The sequence below is a fragment of the Meriones unguiculatus genome, chromosome 11 (assembly GCF_030254825.1).
Source record: "Meriones unguiculatus strain TT.TT164.6M chromosome 11, Bangor_MerUng_6.1, whole genome shotgun sequence".
NCBI lineage: Eukaryota > Metazoa > Chordata > Mammalia > Rodentia > Muridae > Meriones > Meriones unguiculatus.
Genome location: NC_083359.1, coordinates 81,667,509 through 81,689,580, shown reverse-complemented (window position 1 = coordinate 81,689,580; position 22,072 = coordinate 81,667,509). Strand labels below are relative to the sequence as shown.

The following is a 22,072-nucleotide window of genomic DNA, read 5'->3' as shown; positions in this document are numbered from 1 at the left end:
TATGAGATTCCTAGGAAATTCCTCTATTGTGGTATAGGGGTGGCATTGTTACAAAAGGCTAAATGAGAGAAACAGGAGTGTCTCTTTAGAATATCTGTGTTTCTGCCAGGCAGGTTACAAGTAGTACCTAAGGACTCAGGAATCCCTTAGAGAATTAAGCAGACTTGTAAATTCTGTATAGATCACCTCTCTTTCTCTTGATTTCTGGTGTCTTTGAATTAGGACATTATTTCTAAGGTAAATATAAATATTGGCTGCTGAGCAGACCTTTGAACCCCTGGGACTACCTGCTTTGCCAGCATATCTTTAAAAGCACTCTATTAAGTGTTTTCAATAGACCTTGAGAGACAGCAGTATATTCTCAAAGCAGATTAACTTTTTAAAGGAGAATAAATTCTTTCAAGTCTTCTTAAGGTTTAACAACATGCGCTCAGCACTAGAAACTCACAAAGCCTATTGGTTAGAAAGCATTTCTGAAGTCTTCATACTTGACACCTGTTGTTATCCATGGGGAAAATAGAATTTCCAGAATTTCACAAATGATATTCAGGAAAGTTAAATGAGTCCTAAAATTATATTACATTGGCCACTACCACTAACATTAATTAATTTAACATAATTAAAATTCTATAGTTTTGGTTTGATTATATATGTTTAATGAACGATAGTTATGAAAAAACTCCCATGTTTCAGGGGCTAGGCCAGGTCCATTTATAAACATCATGTTATGCATGTCATCCAGATACTGGGTTTATTTCCTTAGGAAGGCCGTGTATTGACCTTTATCACACAGATAGGAAGGACATAACTATCTAGCTGTTCCAGCTTACTCTGGAACCCATGTTGTTTATATTCTGAGAGGTTTTTTTTTTTGTTTGTTTGTTTTTTATTTTTTTAGTGCTTTAAGTGAATTTTAGCATAAACATCATAAATGAAAATTTGAAGACTGTAAAGTAATACTAAAATGTAAAGGAAAAATGATCTCGTTGTCTCTTCCATGCCAGTGTGGTACTGGAAGACAGTAAAGACAAAATTGTGCACATTGTCTTTGCCACTGTACCTGAAGTTACTCAGTCTTCTAGACAGAATGATGTTTTAGTTACTTTTTTGTTGTGGGACAGCTAAAACTTCATTATACCCAGGACATGCTTAGAAACATAACACAGAAAGATGAGTTTATATTCATTGAGTTCAACCAGAATTTTATAATCTAGATTTCTACAAAATTACTTTACTTTAATTACTTTCTACTTTAATTTCAGCATACATATAAGTTCTCCTTTTACAGCTGTTTATTGGAAGCACTTATGGGGATTGGCATCATCTCTGTGGTACTCAGGACCGTTAAAGGCTTTAATAAGACCAGTGGTATCTAATAATGATAAAGAGAAATATGGCATGCTTGCACACTTTGTCCTGTCCTATATTATAGTCAATTTTAAGAAGGTAGAACCTTTTTTTGTAATATTATTTACACACACCACACATGCACACACTTTCTAATCACTCTACTGGTTTACCAACATTTGGAGAATTTCTTAATTTAATCCATTTTGGTAGTTGTGTTGTGGTATCTTCTGTGGTTTCCAATGTTTTTATAACTAAGGATAAGCATTCTCACAGGTGCTACTAGGTAGTTTGGATATCTTTTATCAAAGAAAATGTTCTATATTTGATTTGTTTCAACAACTGAGTTTTCTCTTACAATTTTGTAAGCATATTTTTATATGCCCTGGTCCTGGTTCTGAATATATATATATCTACAGTATCTATGTTGCAATTTTTTTTCTTTGTGGCTTGCTGTTTTACTGTCTTAGTGGCATCTTTTGATATCAGCTATTACTTTGAAAGGGATGTAATTTATTTATCTTTTATGTTTAGTGTTTTCTTATTGGTTTTTTGTTTGATTGGTTTGTTTTTTTTTTCACCAAAACACAACTAGGTTTTATTTTTTTAACATGTTTCTGTTTAGATAACAAGAATTATTTCAGCTTAAAATTCTATTTTTCTCTTTCATCTTAGTATTTTTTTAAGGATAGAATGACTATTATTTATTATTTATTATTTATTATGATTTATTCACTTTGTATCCAGGCTGTGGCCCCTTCCCTCCCAAACCCACTCTCCCTCCCTTTCCTCCCCCATGCTGTTTTCCTAGTCCCCTGATAGGGGAGGTCCTCCCTCCCCATCCATCTGACCCTAGCCTATCAGGTCTCATCAGGACTGACTGCACTGTCTTCCTCTGTGGCATGACAAGGCTGCCTCCACCCACCTACCCAGGGGGAGGTGATCAGAGAGCCAGCCCCTGAGTTCATGCCAGAGAAAGCCTCTGCTCCCCTTACTAGGGAACCCACCTGGAGCCTGAGCAGGGGTTTTAGATCTTCTCCATGCATATTCCTTGGTTGGGGTATCAGTCTCTGCAGGGCCCCTAGGGCCCAGGTTTTGTTTTGTTTTATTTGGCTCTGTTAGCAGCCTTGTGGAGCTCTTGTCCCCTCCAGGTCTTTCTATCTCCCCCTTCTTTCATAAAAGTTCATTCACTTTTCCCAAAGTTTGGCTATGAGTCTGCTTTGATAACCTGCAGGGTAGAGTCTTTCAGAGACCCTCTATGGTAGGCTCCTGTCCTGTTCTCTGTCTTCTCCTGCTTCCAATGTCTATCTCAATGTTCATTCAGAAGGGCAAACACAATAGACATTGGACGTTTGGTTTGTTTTTTGAGACAAGATTTTTCTGTTTAGCCCTGGCCATCCTGGAACTCACTCTGTAGACCACTTAAACTCAGAAATCCGCCTGCTTCTGCCTCCCAAATTCTGGGATTAAAGGCATACATCAAAACCGCCCTGTTTTTGTCTCCTGTTTACATATCACACACATGTATGTTATCTAAATATAATTTGGTTAGAAATCCCAGGTTACAGTCTTATCACTGAAGAGAAATTAAGCCAAGAATTCAAGCAGCTAGTCATGACACCACCACAGTCAAGAGCAGAGGGCAAACTTAAATTCAGGCCTACTTGCTTTATTTCCTGCTCTCTGCTAGTTTATTCCGCTGTTATACTGCTCATGCTCCTGAACCTCCCTATTATTTCAAGACACTGTGAAGCTCTGGTTTGCCTGGAACTCATTATATAGACCAGGCTGGCCTCAAACTCACAGAGGTCCATCTTCCTTTGCCTTCTGAGTTCTGGGATTAAAGGCATGAGCTACTTCACCTGGCTGTAAAATATTTAAAGAGCATAAGATATGTAAAAATAAAAAAATTGTCTAACTCAAAGTCCTGAAAACATAACTGTATTTGCTTTTTATATTAAAGAGTGTAATCCACTCACAGTTTACCTGTTGTGACATAGGTCCAAGTTCATTTTTTTCCATCAATATTTCCATGGGATCCATGTCTGAACAAAAGTATTGCATCACGTTTGGGTCCTGTGTATGTGCTCTCACTTCTGGATCATTGTGGATCTTGTATGTATATGTTTTTGTAACCAGTGATTCACTATTGTGGCTAGTGTGGCTTCATGTCCTCTCTAGGAAGCTTATTATCTGATAGTATTAAGCCTCCCATTTTACTCTGCTTCACAGTTGCTTTTGCATTTTTGGCCCCTTTATAGTTCCATGTTTTATAATCAGCTTATCAATTTTTGAAAACAAATAAACACCCTCTTCCAAGATTATACTTGAGATCATGGAACCATGTTGAGTCAGTAATATATCTTGTGTGTGTGTATGCTTTACAAAGAACTAATTATGACTTAGTAGGTTTTACAACTAAGCCCTCTTGTTTTTATTTATTTTTCTTTAAATTTAATTTGCATTTAAAAAGATTTTTCAGAGAGATGCTTACATCAATGATATTTGTGCCTTTCTTACATTTTATTAGAAGTCTCAAAGTCTACAGATTATTTCTAAATACTTTGTCTTAGTTAAGGTTATTATTGCTGTGATGAAACGCAGTGATCAAAGCTTAGGGAGAAAGTTGGGCTCACACATCTACATCACACTTTATCACCAAAAGAGGTCAGGACAGAACTCAGGCAGGGCGAGAACATGGAGGTAAGAGCTGATGCAGAGGCCATGGAAGAGTGCTGCTTACTGCCTTGTTCATCGTGGCTTGCTCAGCCTTCTCTCAGCCGGGACCCTCAGCCCAGAGATAGCACACCACCCATAATGGACTGGGTCCTTCCCCATCATACAAAAATGCTTTACAGCCACATCTTAGGAGCATATTTTCTCAGGTGAGGCTCCCCACTTTTCAGTGACTGCAGCTGTGTCATGTTGATATAAATCTAGGCAGCATGCTTGTTAAGTGCATCTTTACAAAGCATATTCTCTCTTCCTGAGTGAGTCTGTAATTTTTAAAGCCACTTATATCCATTTTAAGCACATAGTTCTGAAATTGAGAAGTGTCTACATCTGTGTAATCACAATATACCACAGTGAACATGCCAAGCATTCACATCAAAATAAACAACTCTTTCCCAACCCATGCTTTACCCCATACATTTATTCTCTGTCAGAATATGTAAGCTTCCTGTATAGAATTTAACATAAATACACTATTTGGTATATACTTATTACTTTTGTTATTTTCATGTAACATGATGCTTTCTCATATTTGTGTATATGTAGCTGAGAGTTTTAGTAGTGATATTTTTAGTATTTTATTGCAACCATCAATTTTGATATATGAGTCAAAGTACTTTAAGGTTCTGTTTTGAAGACATGTAATATCTGATAATTTATACTTTATTTTATTTTATTTATTTGTGTTTCTTCATGCTTGATCACTTTGAAAAGACTGGAAGATCATGTGGCTAAAAAAGTAATGAAGGGTCTGGATGATTGTATTTTTCTCCAGAGTAGGTTTGGCATTTTGGTAGGTATGGAAGTAAAAGGGTTGTTTTGACTTTTATTATTTTTTCTGAGGGTTTTATGCTAGGCCTTTTAACATGTACATCATGCACCCTACTAGTGAGCTGTACTCTGGCTCGTATGGTTTTGCTAATTTTAGAGAGCCTTTTTTTGTATAGAAAAGTAGAGTCTTCCTAAATCCCAACTAAAAATTTCAGTTACTTCCTGAAACTTCCCTGTGTGGATAGTGGGAGACAGTGAAGTCTTTTTTTCTACTCCATATTCTGGCTGGCTAGTATTCTCAAGAGTTCCTTTTAAAGATACAGTTACAAGATACATCATTTATCATCAGTGAAGAAATGCATGTAGTCAGTTCTTTTTTTTCTTTTTTACAAGTTACTTAATAGTTTCACATTTTCTAAAGGAGAGAAAAATGTGTACTTATCCTCTTGTCTATAGTAGGATAGGAAAGGTACCAAGGTTTGCATATTGATATATCTCATGGGATTATGTTTTTAATTTTAGCACTCTAGATCATTTTGCAGTTATCTGTTTTGAAGAAGTATCTGATTCTATTTCATTGCCAGGGACAGTTTTTAAAATATTTATTTTCTTTTTATTTACTTTATATATCTCTTATGTATATATAAATGTGTGAGGGTACCATTGGAAGCCAGAGAGGATCCTCTTGTAGCTGGAGTTGCAGGCATTTGTGAGTTGCCTGACTTGTGTGTTATAGAAAAGTAGCAAACAATGATAACCACTGAGCCATCTCTTTTGTAACAGATTTTAATAACTATTCATCAGTTTATCACAGACTCTCTCTCTCTCCCCTCCTAGCCTTCACTCTTGCTTATGTCTTGGCTAGTTTTATTTATTTTACGACCTTTGGTGTTCTTCCTGCATGTTTGTCCTTGTGCTGTCAGACCCCCTTAAATGGAGTTACAGACAGTGGTGAGCTGCCATGTGGGTGGTGGGTATTGAACCCAGATCCTCTGCAAGAACAGTCAGTGCTCTTAACCTCAGAGCCATCTCTCCACTCTTGACTAGGTTGTTTTTGTTTTGTTTTGTTTGTTTTTTGTCATCTTAACACAAAGTAGAACCAAATGGAGAAAGGAACCTCAAAATAAAACAATATGCCTCTATTCGTGTGCCTGTTGACCATCTATGGGGGCATTTTACTCGCTGCTAATTAATAGAGGAAGACCCAGCCCTGCAAGGACAATGCCACCCCTAGAAATGTGGTCTTGGATGGTATAAGGAAACAAACCAAGCAAGACATGAGAACCAAGACAGTAAGCAGCCTTCCTCATGGTCTCTGCTTCATTCCTGCCTTGAGGCTCCTGCTCTGAATTCCCCTGATGAGGGACTGGAAGCTGTAAGGTGAAATGAACTCTTTTCTCCCCATGCTGCTATCAGTCATGGTGTTTATCACAGCAACAGAAACCAAACTAGGACAGCATCTAAAGTAATATGAGAACTGTAAGTTGGAAAGTGCTGTGTATGTGCGGTGTGCGTGCGTGTGTGCTTGCACACATGCACATAAAAGAGAGAGGTGTGTGTGTGCATGTGTGTTTTTGAGGAGTAACTTCTTATCAGACAGAACATATTTGTTATATTTGTTAATGTCACTGTAGCGATTTGGGGGCTATTCCTTGGGTTCTTGTTAATGTACATGTTAGTTGGATAGGCTTTCTGCGATTAAGAATTCAATTTATAAGATGTGATTTTATTTTAAATACAAATTTTCTTTTGAGATCTAACAAGGAAAAGGTCAAGTTAGTATAGCTGGAGTCTGAGAGAGGGAATGAGTGATTTGCAGTGTTCTTGAGAGTGTCTGAAGACATTTAAGATTTTTCCAAGTGCATGGTCCCAGAAGAGCTTTTCTTGAAATAGCATTGTAGTTTCTGTGCATCCTGTACATAGTCTTTCAACTGAATAGCCTGTTAATCTATCACATTACTACTGTGGTACAGAAAAGGCAGGCTATGAAGATGACTAAAAAGGGAGAAGAGGTGAAAGTAGAATAGCGGAATTGGTTTGGATATAGTCACTGTTTAGAAGATAAGGTTGTAGCCCGTGATAGCTCAGTAACCAATTGGTTTCCCATAGTAAGGGGAACAAGGACTATTTCTGACAGGAACTCAATGGCAGGCTCTTTGACCTCCCCACCCCCCAAGGGAGAAGCAATCCTGCTAGGCCACAGAGGAGGACTTTGCAGCTAGTCCTGAATATACCTGATAAAACAGGGTCAGATGAAAGGGGAGGAGGTCCTCCCCAATCAGTGGACTTGGAAAGGAGTAGGGAGGAGATGAGGGAGGGAGGGTGGGATTGGGAGAGAATAAGGGAGTGGGATACAGCTGGGATACAGAGTTAATAAAATGTAATTTTATTAACTACTAATAAAAAAATAAAATTTAATTAAAAAAGATAAGGTTGCTGTTTGATTAGGAAAGTGAGTTGCTTTTTTTTTTTTCTAAAAGAGGATGGGATTAAAGAAAGGCTAACCTGCAAAGACAAAGCACAAGTTTCTTCAAATAAAATAATATTCATGTTTCCTATTGAGTTTATTATTTTTCTCCCAACTGAAAGCTATTCCTATATAAGGTTGAAATGTCTTAAATGTGCTGGACAGCAAATTTAGAGTGAATTTTGTATGGCGCAGAATTACAGGGTTTGTATCCTGCTTACCAACTGTACACAGTTGCCAGTATCTTTATAACTCTGAAGCCTCCTCCTCACTCAGACCTCTTCCTGTTCTCCCCTAGGAAGACTGAATCTGAATTGCCCTCCTCCTCCTTCCCATCTGTCTAGATCTTAGTAGCCCATCTCTTCTGGGAAAGTTGTCCTACCCACCCTATCCAAAGCTGGCAATTTGAAGTGTTACATGAACACACAAGCTAGTGAAATTATAGTGCCATAGGGATTTTATTATGGTTTTTTCCTGTTTCTTCCTTTTTTAAAGAATATAGTTTACTGAATACATTGAAAGAGGGCAGCTGGATGGGCAGTAACTGTAGTTCCAGAGCCTGTCATTCCTTTCATATAAAAAGACAAGAAGTTGCTCTGTGACATTATGTTATTATGCTCAAATATGTCACTGTAGCAACCATGTTGCCATCTATACATACCCGATGACATCATGCTGTAAAATCAAATAGACATGATATAATTCTAGTGTGTGAATATTTCTGCATGTGTTTGTTCATGTATATAGAAGTGCACATGTATGTGTAGCTACTTATGTGTAGGTGTGGTGTACATTTGTGATGACCTGAGGACAAGCTCTGGTATCACCCTCAGCAATGCTATCTACCTCCTTGGAGAAAGTCTCTCCTTTGAGATCATCAGTTAGGCTAGACATTGCCAGCGAGCCCCAGGGATCCTCCTTTGTCTACTTCCCCAGTGCTGCCATTACAAGCCTGAGAGTTTTAAATAGGTTCTAGGGGCTTGAACTCGGGTTCTTGTGCTACAAAGGCAAGCCATCCTCCCAGTTTCACGGTAAAATTAACCTAAATTATTTTTCATGAGGCCAGGTAAGGTGGTATATGCTTACTTTCCTTTCCTTTGGAAGGCTGAGGTAGAAGGATTGAATTCAAGGGCAGCCTGTTCTATTTAATGAATTCTACTCCACAAGACACTCTCAAAATACACAAAGAAAAACTAAGCAAAAAAAAATTGTTTAGATTTAAGATTGTTGTAGATGATAATTTGAACACAGTCTTTTTTGTTGGTTCGGAGTTTGGGGGCACGAGGAGTTGGTTTTGATTTTTCTAGACAGGGTTTCTTTGTGTAGCCTTGACTGTCCTGGAACTCACTCTGTAGACCACGCTGACCTTGAACTCATAAAGATCCGCCTGCCTCTGCCTTTCATGTCTTTCTTTATTGGAGCCAATCTTTGCAGCAAAATGTTATCTTGGGCATATTCTGTTTCCTTGTTTTGTCACCCTGAATACTAATCACCTCATGTCAAGAAAGTTAACTTTACATACTTGAGATGATCAGACAGATTGTGTATTTCATATCTGTGAGAAGCCTGTCAACAAAACGGGACTCGATGTTTAAGAAATGTATTAGGGACGCGGTAAGGGTTGAGGCATACTAACAGAAACATTGGTCCAAATAATACAACCTGCACAGAAGAGAGAAGTTTTGATGAAATATGTTGGCTTACTATGTACTTCTGAGGAGAGAAGACCAAAGGGAGACCTGAGCTGAAGTTAACCTCAGATACCACGTTTCCTCCAGAAGCTTTTCTAGCATAATATGAGGTTGCAATGCACACAGACTCCTAAAAGGAGTCTACCTTATTTCTACAACCACTGTGAAGTACGTTATATTCCTACAGTCTTTGCAGGTTAAATTTCTTAAAGGCCAGACTCTTGATGTTTCTTGTTTGTAGAGAGCCCGAGTGCTATTCTCCTGTAGTATATCATTTATGAAATCATGGGTCTGAGAACATAAATTAAATGCAGTGAACAATTTTCCATAATCATGTAGCAGTTTACTTTTGTGGGGCAATTTTAAAATGTTAAGAATGTGGTAGTCTGGGTTTTTACATATTTAAAATTTTTTTTGCATTTACTATTTATAAAGGAGTTAGTATACTTTTAGATTATTGCCAAGGGCTTCCTTTAAAATCTGTTATATAAAAAGAAGCCTACATCTAGGAATAGTGCCAGCTGTGTTAGATAAGAAAGCTTCTTTGTGAGTGAATATTTGTGAGTATATCTAGCCTAGTTCAGAGTACTTCATACCAGTGAATCTATTTTTAGAGTTTATATTCATATTCTTTTTGTTACCAGCATATAGGATGGACTTAATAACCTATTAAGTTATTTTTTATTACATTTGTTAAATAAAACACTGTGCAACTAATTTGTGCATACATGTGCATATATTTCCTTATATGTGTACATACATTATTTAACAGACTCAGACTTAAAGTTACATGATCAGAATTTTATTTTACTAAATTATTTTGAGTGTGATTTGTTAGCATGACACCTCTTTGCCCCCAAATACTGTAGGATGCTTTTCTTAGGAGAAGGACACGGTCCCACATAACTATACCACACCTCCTAGTCAATCATGAAGCACTGAGGCATTGTAGCTACTGGGCAGTAAACATCATCCATGCTTCATTGATGGTTCATGGATGTCCTGTATTTAACGGGATTAAGTTTCAATCACATCTTTTATTTAATTCTCCTGATTCTTGGATTTCATCAGGTCTAGAATACTTTCTCACTTTTTCCTTGACTTTTTTTTTTTCTTAAAGGGTTTATTTTATTTTATTTTTTACTATTTTAAATTTAATCACTTTATTGCCTGATCCCAGCCCCCTCCCTCCAATTCTCCCTCCCTCCCCTTTCCCTCCCTCCCTCCCAGTCTTTCCCTCATAGCCTCTTCCTCCCATTACCCCCTCTTTTCTCAGAGAAGTGGAGGCCCCCCAAGGAGTACTAGCCCACCCTGGCATCTCAAGTCAGGCTTATCCTCTTCCACTGAAGCCTGGCAAGGCAGCCCAGCTAGGGAAAAGGGATTCAAAGGCAGGCAACACGGTAAGAGACAGCCCCTATTTTCATTGTTAGCTGGCCCACTTGTGACTGCTGCACATGTGTAGGGGGTCTAGGTCTAGCCTGTGCATGCTCTTTGGTTGGAGCTCAGTCTCTCTGATTCCCCATGGTCCTGGGTTAGTTTACTCTGTAGGTCTTCTTATGGTATCCTTGACCCTTCTGGCTTCCCCAATCCTTCCTCCCATTCTTCCACAAAACTCCCCAAGCTTGGTCTGTTGTTTGGCTGTTTCCATCAGCTGCTGGATGAAGCCTCTCAGAAAACAATTATGCTAGGCTCCTGTCTGCAAGTAGAGCAACGTTTCATTAATAGTGTCAGGGGTTAGTTCTCTCCCATGGGTTGGGTCTTAAATTGGGCCAGTCATTGGTTTGCCGTTCCCTCAATCTCTTTCCTATCTTAATCCCTACACTTCTTGTATTCAAGATAGATTTTTGGGTCAAAGGTTTTATGTCACCCTCCCTCCACTGGAAGTCCCACCTGGCTATTATAGGAGGTGGTGACTTCAGGCTCCTTAACCTCTGCTTCTAAGAGTCTCAGCTAAGGTCACCCCTATAGACTCTCAGGAGCCTCCCCTGTCCTAGAGATGCCCTCACCACCAATTTTCATTCTCTCTCCCCATCCTCCCCTCCTTTTCCCACACCTGATCCACTCCCTCATTATACTCCCCACCCCCTCTCCCATCTAGTTCCCTCTTTTTATCTACTTCAGATGTCTGTTTTATTTCCTCTTCTGAGTGAGATTTAAGCATCTTCCCTTGGGCCCTCCTTTTCTTCTTTGGGTCTGTGGATTGTAGTGTTGTTATCTTGTACTTTATGGCTAATATCCACTTATAAGTAAGTACATGCCATGAGTGTCTTTTTGGGTCTAGGTTTATCTTTTCTACTTCTATCCATTTGCCTAAAAATTGCATGATGTCTCTGTTTTTAATAGCTGAATATATTCTATTGTGTAAATGTAAAGATTATATGCCAGTTGCTTTTCAGGTTTCCCCTGAATTCAGCATCATCTGATGTACTTTCATGGTTATATTTGAGTTATACATATTTGACAAAAATTATACAGAAGAGATCATCTGTACCTATCTCTTTTTCTTAAATCCTATACAGTTTCACTTTTCCCATTTATGGTGATCTCCATTTTGATTACATAAGTAAGTTTTTGTCTACCAGACTTATCCACTATGAAAGGTTTTTTTTTCTTCTTAATAGGTATTTTATGGAGATATACTGTGGCTATTATCTATATTTACCATTTTGAATCAGATTTTTTATATTTACTCATTTATTTATTGTAATATCCATGTGTGCTTAAGGATTATTTCTTTCAAAATAATATTTTCTTTAATAATTTCATACATCTGCATAATGATTTCATTCATATTCACTCTCTATTCCTCTTCCTAATTTCTTCAAGATCTGCCTCCATTCCTCCCTTCCCAACTTTTACTCCCACTCTTTAAAAAAAAATAACACACCAATTTATTAGGATCTTTTTTATTAGGTCCAATTTATTACCTTCCTTATTCGTTCTGTTATTTTATATTCTGTCACTACTGTTACTCATTTTGATGCTCAAATTGTCTCCAGATTGGCCAGTGAGATACCTTCAAGCTGGCTTCTATATCCCTCTGGCAAATTCTCTAACTTTGTATGCATGGCCTTCTGTTATTGCTCAAAAATATGTTCTATACTTATTTCTTATTTCTTTGCTTAGCTTAAGCTTAGCCAATTCTTCAGAAGACTGTTCCTTTAATCAAAGTGGTAAGAAACCAAGATGTGGGTCTGAAAACTGATGGCTGTTCTTAAGTGTCATTGCTTGAAAGTCTTATCAGTGGATACAAGTAGGGGATATATGTGTATACACATATATGTACACATGTACTTATAAGCGTGCCTTTTCAACTATATTTTTATTATTGATAGAACTCATATAACAAAATTTAGTACAGTTCAGTGGGTTTCAGTATAATCTCCACTGTTCAATTTGGAACAGTTTCATCAATTCAAAAAGAAAGCCTATGCTCATTAGAAAATCTTTTCCCATCACCTCTGCAGTCTTTAATTTATATTGTGGCTCTACACATGAGCCTTGTGTAGTTGCTTTGTAGTAGGTTATCAGACTGGAAGCTTTGGTTAACTAATCACGCCAGTCTTCTGTCAGATCTGCTCACTGAAATCTCTCCTTGGTGCTTTGCTGAAGATTGAATTGAGAGTTTCTTCAATTTTTTTAATTTATTTTTTTATTAATTGCATTTTATTCACTTTGTATCCTTCCCTGTAGCTCCCTCCTCCCTCCCCTCCCAATCCCTCCCTTCCTTCCCTTTCTTCACCTATGCCCCTCCCCAAGTCCACTGATAGGGGAGGTCTTCTTTTCCTTCCTTCTGATCCTAGTCAATTAGGTCTCATCAGGAGTGGCTGCATTGTCTTCCTCTGTGGCCCGGTAAGGCCAGGTAAATAAATTAAATAGTCCCATATCCCCTAAGGAAATAGAAGTGGTCATCAAAAGTCTCCCATCCAAAAAAAGCCCAGGACCAGATGGTTTTGGTGCAGAATTCTACCAGACCTTCAAAGAAGAGCTAACTTCAGTTCTCTTCAAACTGTTCCACAAAATAGAAACAGAAGGAACACTACCAAACTCATTCTATGAAGCCACAGTCACCTTGGTACCTAAACCTCACAAAGACCCAACAAAGTAAGAGAATTTCAGGCCAGTCTTCAATTCTTGAATCTAGTAATTTTGCTATTCTTTGCCAAGGGGCAAGTGAGGTATGTTTTGGATTATCTTCCCTTAATTCAATTCACCAGTGGTAAACAACTCTCTCATCCCTTCACCTCCTGTGTATATAGAGTTTCACAGTACTCCATAAAAGAGAGTTTGGGGATCGTCTCTGGTCTTGTCTGTGCAGACAGGAAACCATAAGTCTGTGCAGTGCACTACAGGAGTGCAGGCCCTCGGAAGCGTCCTAACCTATTTGGATCTCTCATTCCAAAGACGTCTCTTTAAAAAGAGCTTTATGATTGTTACGTACTTTGTCTCATCCTTACCCATTACCCCTGAATAGCCAGATGCTTCAGGGAAAGGCTTTTTCATACTGGGTGAGCCTTATAAGTAGAATTGCTAGAAACCAGCTGACAAATCTGACTCTGATGAGCTGTGGGAGTGAAGTTGTGCAGGAACGCCAACCTGGCTCTGCCCTGGATGGCTGCCAGGCTGGTTGTCTCTGCACATGTAGGTTGTGGCTTTCAGTGTTATTCAAGGGCTAAGAAATGGCACTTTACAGGCGATTCAGAATTCATCTGCTTTTCAGAGATAGTTATTTCCCATGCTCTGTAAGCCTTCGTTAACTTTACAGAGTTCTGAAAATGTTGACTACACAAATTTCTCTTGCTATGGAAGGGCAAACTTTTGGAGTTCCTTTTTCTGCCTTCCAAAAACTGCCATGGCCATCCTTGTTTCTATATCCACCTGTGTGTGTGTGTTTGAAAGGTACAGCTTTGTAGCAGTACTTTAGATTCCATTCCCACACAGAGGCTTGATTTTAGTGTTCTTTCTTTCCACACATGAAAGGTTGCACATGACTACCTTTCCAAGCACCAAATATTAAGTCCATCAAACTAGGGGAGGGGCATAGGAGGAGAAGAGGGAGGGTAGATCGGTATGGGAGGAGATGCAGGAGGGGCCCACAGCTGGGATACAAAGTGAATAAATGATAATAATAATAACAAAAGAAAAAATCTTAATCACTTACCAGCCAATTTCGTAGCAGCTTTACTGTTGTTGACGTGGTATAAATTAGCATCTTCTTTTCCCTGGTCGTCCTGTTTACAGTGACTTTTTATTTTATCTAGAGTAAAAACAAAAGACATTATAGAGGTTTACCAGGCTGAAAAGTCATATCTGAATGTTTAACCATTCTGGCTTGGCCACATGTACAGACAAGCTCATACTCAGAACGCTTGTGCTAACCTGACTTTTCTTTTACCAAGAACACTACCCCACAGATTTATACAGCCTACTCCTTAGCCCCCACCCCCTCAGTTCTCTGCTCATGGGTACTTCTTCACAGGTAGTAATGCCTATATTAGCCACTATTAAAATTAAGTCTCTTTTGGGTCTCTTAATGTCAGAAGCTACACTTATGAAATCTCACCAACATGACTGCCTAAACATTAGCTGAACAAGAACAGTAATAAACAGGCTAATGTGGACAGGGAAGAGACTATGGAAAGGAAAAGACCTTTCCAACACACACAGGTGTAAAAGTAACTTTTATTCACTTGTTTCAATTATTTTCTTGGAGGCTTATTGCCTCCTTCTGCTAACTTAGACCTAGTCCTGGAAGCTTCCAGGACTTCGTACAATCTAATCTAGGCCTAGAATGTTTTCAGCTTTTGAGATTTACTGCTGAATAAGCTCACCCTTTCTTGTTCTTACTGAGCTCCAAGATGGCTGGTTCAACTCAGCTGTTTTGGTTTAAACTCCTCTCCCAGCTGACTTATTCAGTCTGGCTTTTTTCTTAGCCTAGAATTGCTCTGCTTGGCCTCAAACTAACTACAGTGATCTGCTCTAATGTCCTGGTTCCTTACTCTGGCTCATTCGATCTTCACCCAAGTTCTCTCTCTCTCTCTCTCTCTCTCTGCAACCTGCCTCTCTATTACTGTCTGGATAAAATTGCCTCTTCCTGCATTACCCCTTAAGTAGCTTCCCTTTCCCCTCTCTCCTCATGAGAGTTGGATGTATACTATTCTGTCAGATCTTCTCTGCTTTGTCACTTTTTCTGCTCCTCAATTAAACATCACTTTCAAACATGGATGCTTCCTTCTACAAACTTTCTTTAACCTTCTTTGTTTGGGATTAAAGGCATGTACCACCACACCTGAATGTAAGCTTTTCGTTACCTGAAACTTGCTCTATACCAGGCTGGTCTTGAACTCAGATCTGCTTGCCTCTGTCTCCTGGATTAAAGGTGTGTTTGTATTACAGCTTCATCACACAGACCTAGAAGGTCTTTGGATATGACCTCTTACCAGAACAGCCATTAAAAGTCTTCTTTACACAGGTGAATATAGAAACAAGGATGGCCATGGCAGTTTTTGGAAGGCAGAACAAGAACTTCAAAAGTTTGCTCTTCCATAGCAAGAGAAAATTGTCTATTCAACACTTTCAGAACTCTTAGCACTCCAAGAAAAACTATCGGCAACAAAGGAATGCTAGGAGTGTGAGAATTCATCTTTCTCAGGGAATAGCCCACAGATTGGTTACCAAATGGTCAGCCCTGAAAACATACAAATACATGCAGTATATAGACTGATCAGGTTATATTTAGGAATATGCATATATATCCATATATTCATATCATAACAATTAATGAAAAAAGAGGTGATTAATTCAAAAGAGATAACAGGAAAGGTAGGTAGGAAAGTTTGGAGGAAGCAAAATAAGGGGAAATGATGTAGTTATAATTTCAAAAATAAAACAAAAACAATTTAAAAATTAAGTCTTTTTAGTCCATTTCTCACTATTATACTTACTACTTTCAAACAAATAAATTATTATATTATTTATATATTTCTATATAATTATATATTTATGTGACTGTTACCTCTTTTATGTTAAAAAACTAAGCTTCATTAGAGCAACAGATTTGTCCTTTTTGCTCATTGTCTTTACTGCTCTTTCATATTTTGCCTCAATGAAAGTGAAGTTAAGTTATTCTGGTAAGTGGCAGAGCTAGGATTTGAGATGCTTAGCATTCGGAACCACTAATGGAAAACTTCTAAGTAAAATTTGGAACTAGAGTCTTAGAGTATTGTACTGGCAAATTGCAGTTTCAGGCACTGGAATAATGGGAGTGTACTTTGAGGTTGTCATAACTGTATTGTTATTATTGGAAAACACATGGCGAGTTTCAAAGAAAATAAATGATGAATGAACTTTTATAAAATGATATGTTCATTATTGTGAACTGATTGTTTTAAGTACTGAATGGGTATGGAAACATAATTAATTGATAATGATTCTAAGAACTTGGGAGGAAAAGTGTGAGGGATATTAGGTATTGAAAAATCATGATTAGAATATTCACCTAAAAAACAAATTTCAAGAATAACAGTCTAGTCTGGGAATAGACCTATGCTGATGTTGTACATGAGTTTTTCAGTGTTTGCTGTTTTCCTGAGACTAATGATTCATGATTAGAATCAATAACAGTTTTGTCTTTATTTATTTTTATAGGATAGTAGTTGATATAAGCTATTTCCATTTAATTTTGAATATGTTTCTACATAATAAAATACATACACATATACTCATCAGTATAAACATAGTCAGTCATTTTTATAGATTCTGTATTTATAGATTCATCTTACTTAGTAAAATTTACTTGTGATCTCAAAATCAGCATCCATAAAGCATTCAATGTTGTTGTTGTTATTCATAGGCACTCATGGAGTTAGAAATTTGAATTGTTTTATGCTTACCTCTCATACTGTAAACAAGTATCACATTATATTTTTTTGCTCTAGGTTTTCCATTTTCTTGGAGATTTTGGTGTGTACCATGGCCCCCAAGTGCAGCGCTAAAACACTGGCTAGTGCTGCTGGCTGTTGAAAGGTTGTGATGCGCCTATGTTATACATGTGCCCCATTGAGGCAGGAGTTCACGCAATAATAGTGAGGCAACAGTATGTGTTAAAGTTGTCTTAAAACAGAATCAGAGTTACAACCAAGTTATGCTGTGATTGATTGCTGAAAATGTTGTGACCAAAGTTGCACAGGAGCCTAACCCTTTCTACTCTAGGGAAAATAATTGGGAATTGTAGAGTGTAATGTCGTGACAGCTTCATATAACGTAACTATAGTGAACAGTAAGAAGTGACTCCCACCAACAGCAGATGAGTAGCCCCTTTGTTCCACATCCTTGCCAGTATCAGCTGTCACTTGCATTATAGATCTTAGCTATTCTGATGGGTGTAAGATGAATTCTCAATTTAGGTTTTTTTTTTTAATTCTTTGCATATTTTTTATATTATTCCTCTGTCGCATGTGTAGTTGGTAAAAATCTTTTCCTGTTCTGTAGGCTGCAGCTTTGTCCAAATGCTGATGACTTTTGTTGTGCAGAAGCTTTTCAGGGTTTATTTGATTATTATCCATTGGAAGCATGTTTTTTTTCTAATGAGAGACATAAAGAGAGTGGATCCAGATGGGAAGGGAGATGGAGAGGGACTTGGGGGAGGAGTAAAGGGAGGGAATATAATAATAGGACATATTAGGGGAAAATACATAAATAAGATGAAGCAAACCTAACATACCAGAACTGGACAAAACAAACAGAAAGAAGAGAGCCCAAGGGAAAGTCCCACTCATTTGCATACTCAACAATCCCAAAAAACACTAAACTGGAAGCCATAATAAATACACAAAGGACCTGGTACAGTCCTGTGCATGCTGCTTCAGTCTCTCTGAGGATAATGTGCATTAATCATTTGATTTAAAAGTTTGTTGCCCTCCCCTCCCCTCTTCTCTTCCCTTCCCTTCTCTTCCCTTTCCATCCATTTGCTTGCAAATTTCATGATTTCCTTGTTTTTAATTGCTGAGTAGTATTCTATTTTGTAAATGCTCCACAATTTTTGTATCCATTCTTCAGTTGAGGCACATCTGGGTTGTTTCCAAGCATAACTTGTATTCTTAAATACTGTATTAAATATTTATTAATTTTTCAAAATATTATCTAAGTTCCCTTATACATTCACTATTTTTATGATTCTTTTCACACTGAACCTTTTTACCTTCAACTATTGTGACATTAATCCAAAGAAATTGGATATCTTTATGTGTGAACTATTGTGTGAAAATTGTTCTCATTTGCTTTTGTTGTGTTTGTTTCTCTCTTTCACAGTGTTTCTTTGTATAGCCCTGTGTGCCCTAGAATTCACACTGTACTCCAGGCTTACCTTGAACTCAGATATCAATCTGCCTCTGGAGTTCTGGGATTAAAGGTGTTCACCACCACTGCCAAACTGAGAAGAGATCTCAGTTGCAAACAAATTCACTGTACATATTGTATACTTGATTACTCACCCTATTATTTAATGGCTATTGGCACCAAGAATAAACCAAAGGAGGACTGCTTGCTGGCTTGGTTGTTTGGAGTAGGAGCTCTTTATTGATAAAGAGTGAAGTTGTTTATCTGTTTAATAAATGGCAAATTGCTTTACATAAATGTATGAGTTGCTATTGTGAATTTGAAGCCTTTTTGTTGGAAAAGGTCATGAAAGCTCAGTATTGAGGTTACACATCGGAGAAGCAGTTATATGCCACACTTAAAGCTGATGAACCTTGCTTGGGCAGGTAGCTTAGTGGTAGAGTGCTTAACTAGCATAAGTGAGGCCTTCGACCTGAAAGCACATTACTGAAGAAATAATCAATAAAAACCTGGTTGACTTAACTGTTTACCAGTAGCTAGTGAATTAGCAAATAAATCAGGTGCTTTTATTGTACCAGGAAGCTGAAATCATCTCAAATAAATCATTGAGTTGAAATCATCTCAAACAAAGCACACACTTGGGATTGCTACCCATCTAGGACTTTTCTAAACTTAATTAATTAAGTTTTCCTAGTCCCCTGATAGGGGAGGACCTCCTCCCCTTCTGTCTGACCCTAGCTTATCAAGTTTCATCAAGGCTGGCTGCATCATCTTCCTCTGTGTCCTGGCAAGGCTGCAACCCTCAGGGTTGGTGATCAAAGAGTCATTCACTGAGTTCATGTCAGAGAAAGCCCCGGTACCCCTTACTAGGATACCACTTGGAAACTGAGCAGCCAATGGGCTTCCTTTGAACAAGGGGGTCTAGGTCTTCTCCATGCATGGTCCTTGGCTGGATATTGGTCTCTGCAGCCTCCTTCCCTCCCCCCACCCCGCCCCGGGCCTAAGTATTCTCCTTGTGGAGTTCCTGTCCCCTCCAGGTCTTTCTATATCCCTCTTCTTCTGTAAGGATTCTGGCACTCTGCCCAAAGTTTGGCTGTGCATCTCAGTGTCTCTTTCAATACCATGGTGGGTTGAGTCTTTCAGAGGTCCTCTGTGGGAGGCTCATAGCAGCTTTATTTGTAATAGCCGGAATCTGGAAACAACCTAGATGTCCCTCAACTGAGGAATGGATACAGAAAGTGTAGTACATTTACACAGTGGAATACTACTCAGCAATTAAAAACAAGGGAATCATGAAACTTGCAGGCAAATGGTGGGAACTAGAAAAGATCATCTTGAGTGAGGTATCCCAGAAGCAGAAAGACACACATGGTATATACTCACTTATAAGTGGATATTACACATATAATATAGGATAAACATACTAAAATCTATAGTCCTAAAAAAGCTAAACAACAAGGAGGACCCTAGGGAAGAAGCTTAATCCACATTAAAAAGGGCAAACAGGATAGACATCAAAAATAGGAGAAGACAAGGAACAGTGCAGGAGCCTACCTAGGATTTAAGTAGCAGTCCTGGGATACTTGGCTTTTATAAATATGGCAGTATCTGAACTCTTTTTTTTTTTTTTTCTCTATTTCAGGAGTCAGTAAGTGAGCCATGACTCAAAAAGCCTGTTTTTGTACACCCCTTGATTTAGGAATGTTTTTAAACTTTGACAGATTTCATGATTATCCCTCAAAATCTAAAATGTTAGCCAACTGGACTTTAACAGAAAGTCTTTCTAATTTCTCATCTTCCCATTTTAACCAGCACACTCTTCTTGCTGACTCATCCTCCTAAAACTAGTATATAGTGTCTTTAAGTGTTTGAACTACTAGTTAAAAAATATTAAGCCAACAACTTTATTTCCTTTCTTCTGAAGACAAACAGGCAAATATCAAACTGAATGGTATATTCATTATTTCCCAAGGAGTGGTGTATTTCCTCTAAGTAGGACTCTTTCTCTGTCTGCTGTCTTCAGCTGGCATAGATAAAATGAGGGGAATGATATGGAATAGTCAGAGTACCTGCAAGAGTGGATTTATAGTTCTCAGCATGATGAACCTTTGGCCATTCTGAAAAATATGCAGAGCAGTACTAAAGGTGTCTGTCCTATCCAGCAATATACATAAGAAGAGCCTACTCTTCAGTATTTAAAAAATGGAAGAGTAATTTAAAGGTCATTAAGAGTTTACAGTAGGCATACACAACCTTTTGACATTGCAAAGGAATGCCATCTGTAAGCTTGCATTGTGTTGGGATAGCGGTTCTTGATGTCAGGCCACAGGTTAGACAATCAGTTCGGAAGTTTTAACGGTTGATTTTGTTTTTCTGAATGGTGGATCTGTACTGTGGTTTTGAGAAGCTTTGAGACTTTTCTGTTGTGGTGCACTAGAACCCTCGTACCAGCCCTAGAGGCTGTACTCCCCTATCATTTGCCCAGGGTTCCCATAGGCTCATGTACCTTGGCTTTCATTAATAATTTAGATCATCTCAGTGTCTGTTTATTTTCATATCCTGAGGATAACCCTGCAATGGTGGGACATATAGGACTGCATTGGAAAAGATATCTTAGAGGAATCCTACTGCACTGTCGACATATGGGCTCAAATGGAAAAAATCAGTGAAAATGTGACAGAAAAGTCAAGGACAGGACAAGCCGGTGTCTGATGTGAGCCAACACTTATGATTTATGATTTTTCTTAAAATGACTTTTTCATTATCTTTCTCTAGGCCTACTCTGTGTATGATGAAGACATTGGGTACTGTCAAGGGCAGTCTTTTCTTGCTGCTGTATTGCTGTTGCATGTAAGTAATTTTCCATGTGTTAAACAGTTTCCATGTGTTACAAAGTTTGTTTTCTACAGGATTTTGCTATTTCTGCTGATTTTCCATTTGAGGAAGATTACACATGACTTATCTCTTTAAATTATACCTTGGGTCATAAATTAAAAGATCTGATGTCCAAGACAAGTTCTTAAATTAGGTTTGCTAACTAGAAGCAAATAAAGCACCTTTTTGGAGTCTGTTTTACTTCATTATTTTGAATAAAGATATCAGCATAAGCATAAATATCAGAACTCGGACCTCTATGAACTACTGCACTATTACAAGGAACTTTCCTAGGTTTCCTGTGATTTATTATTATGCACTCCTTCCTGTCAGTCACTTTCATTTAGCATCTCTTGGCAGATTCTGGGCTTTGAGGTGGGGTTACAGAGATAAATCATTTGTAATTTGTGTCCTGGATGGGGCACAAGTAATATATGTACAAACTTATTTTTATTTCTCCTTTTTGTGTCTCCATTGATTGTGTTTCTCCTGATGAGAGAAACCGTACATGCTCACTGGAGAACTTAGTGCGCTCATCAGAGTGAAGCACTGGATGAGATCGTAGACAGGAGACTGGCCCAACCCAGATCTGTTAGAAGAACTTTGTGGAGCACGTGGCTATTTCGGCAAGAAATAAAGTTGAGGACTTGTAGACAAAAGGAACAAGAACAAGCGCATGCAAACAAATGGGTAGTATATTTAGAGCGAAGGCTCGTGAAATCACTCTTTACTACAGGTAGGGAGTGGCATGGGGTAAAAATGATAAGAAGCAAGAACTACATGATAAGGATTACATAATCATTTCATTCAAATGACTTCCTTCAAATACAAATGAGAGGCCACAGATGAGCAG

The 22,072-nt window shown here is 38.1% G+C and overlaps 1 protein-coding gene across 5 annotated transcripts in view; it reads left to right on the top strand.

Annotated features, from left to right (window-relative positions):
• Positions 1–22,072, top strand: part of Rabgap1l (RAB GTPase activating protein 1 like) — a 626,983-nt gene that overhangs the window by 377,524 nt on the left and 227,387 nt on the right. For all 5 annotated transcript variants that reach the window (XM_060364541.1, XM_060364539.1, XM_060364540.1 and 2 more), the window contains one exon: positions 21,121–21,195. In XM_060364541.1, coding sequence (XP_060220524.1) covers positions 21,121–21,195 — 75 coding nt within the window. The remainder of the gene's footprint in view (positions 1–21,120; positions 21,196–22,072) is intronic.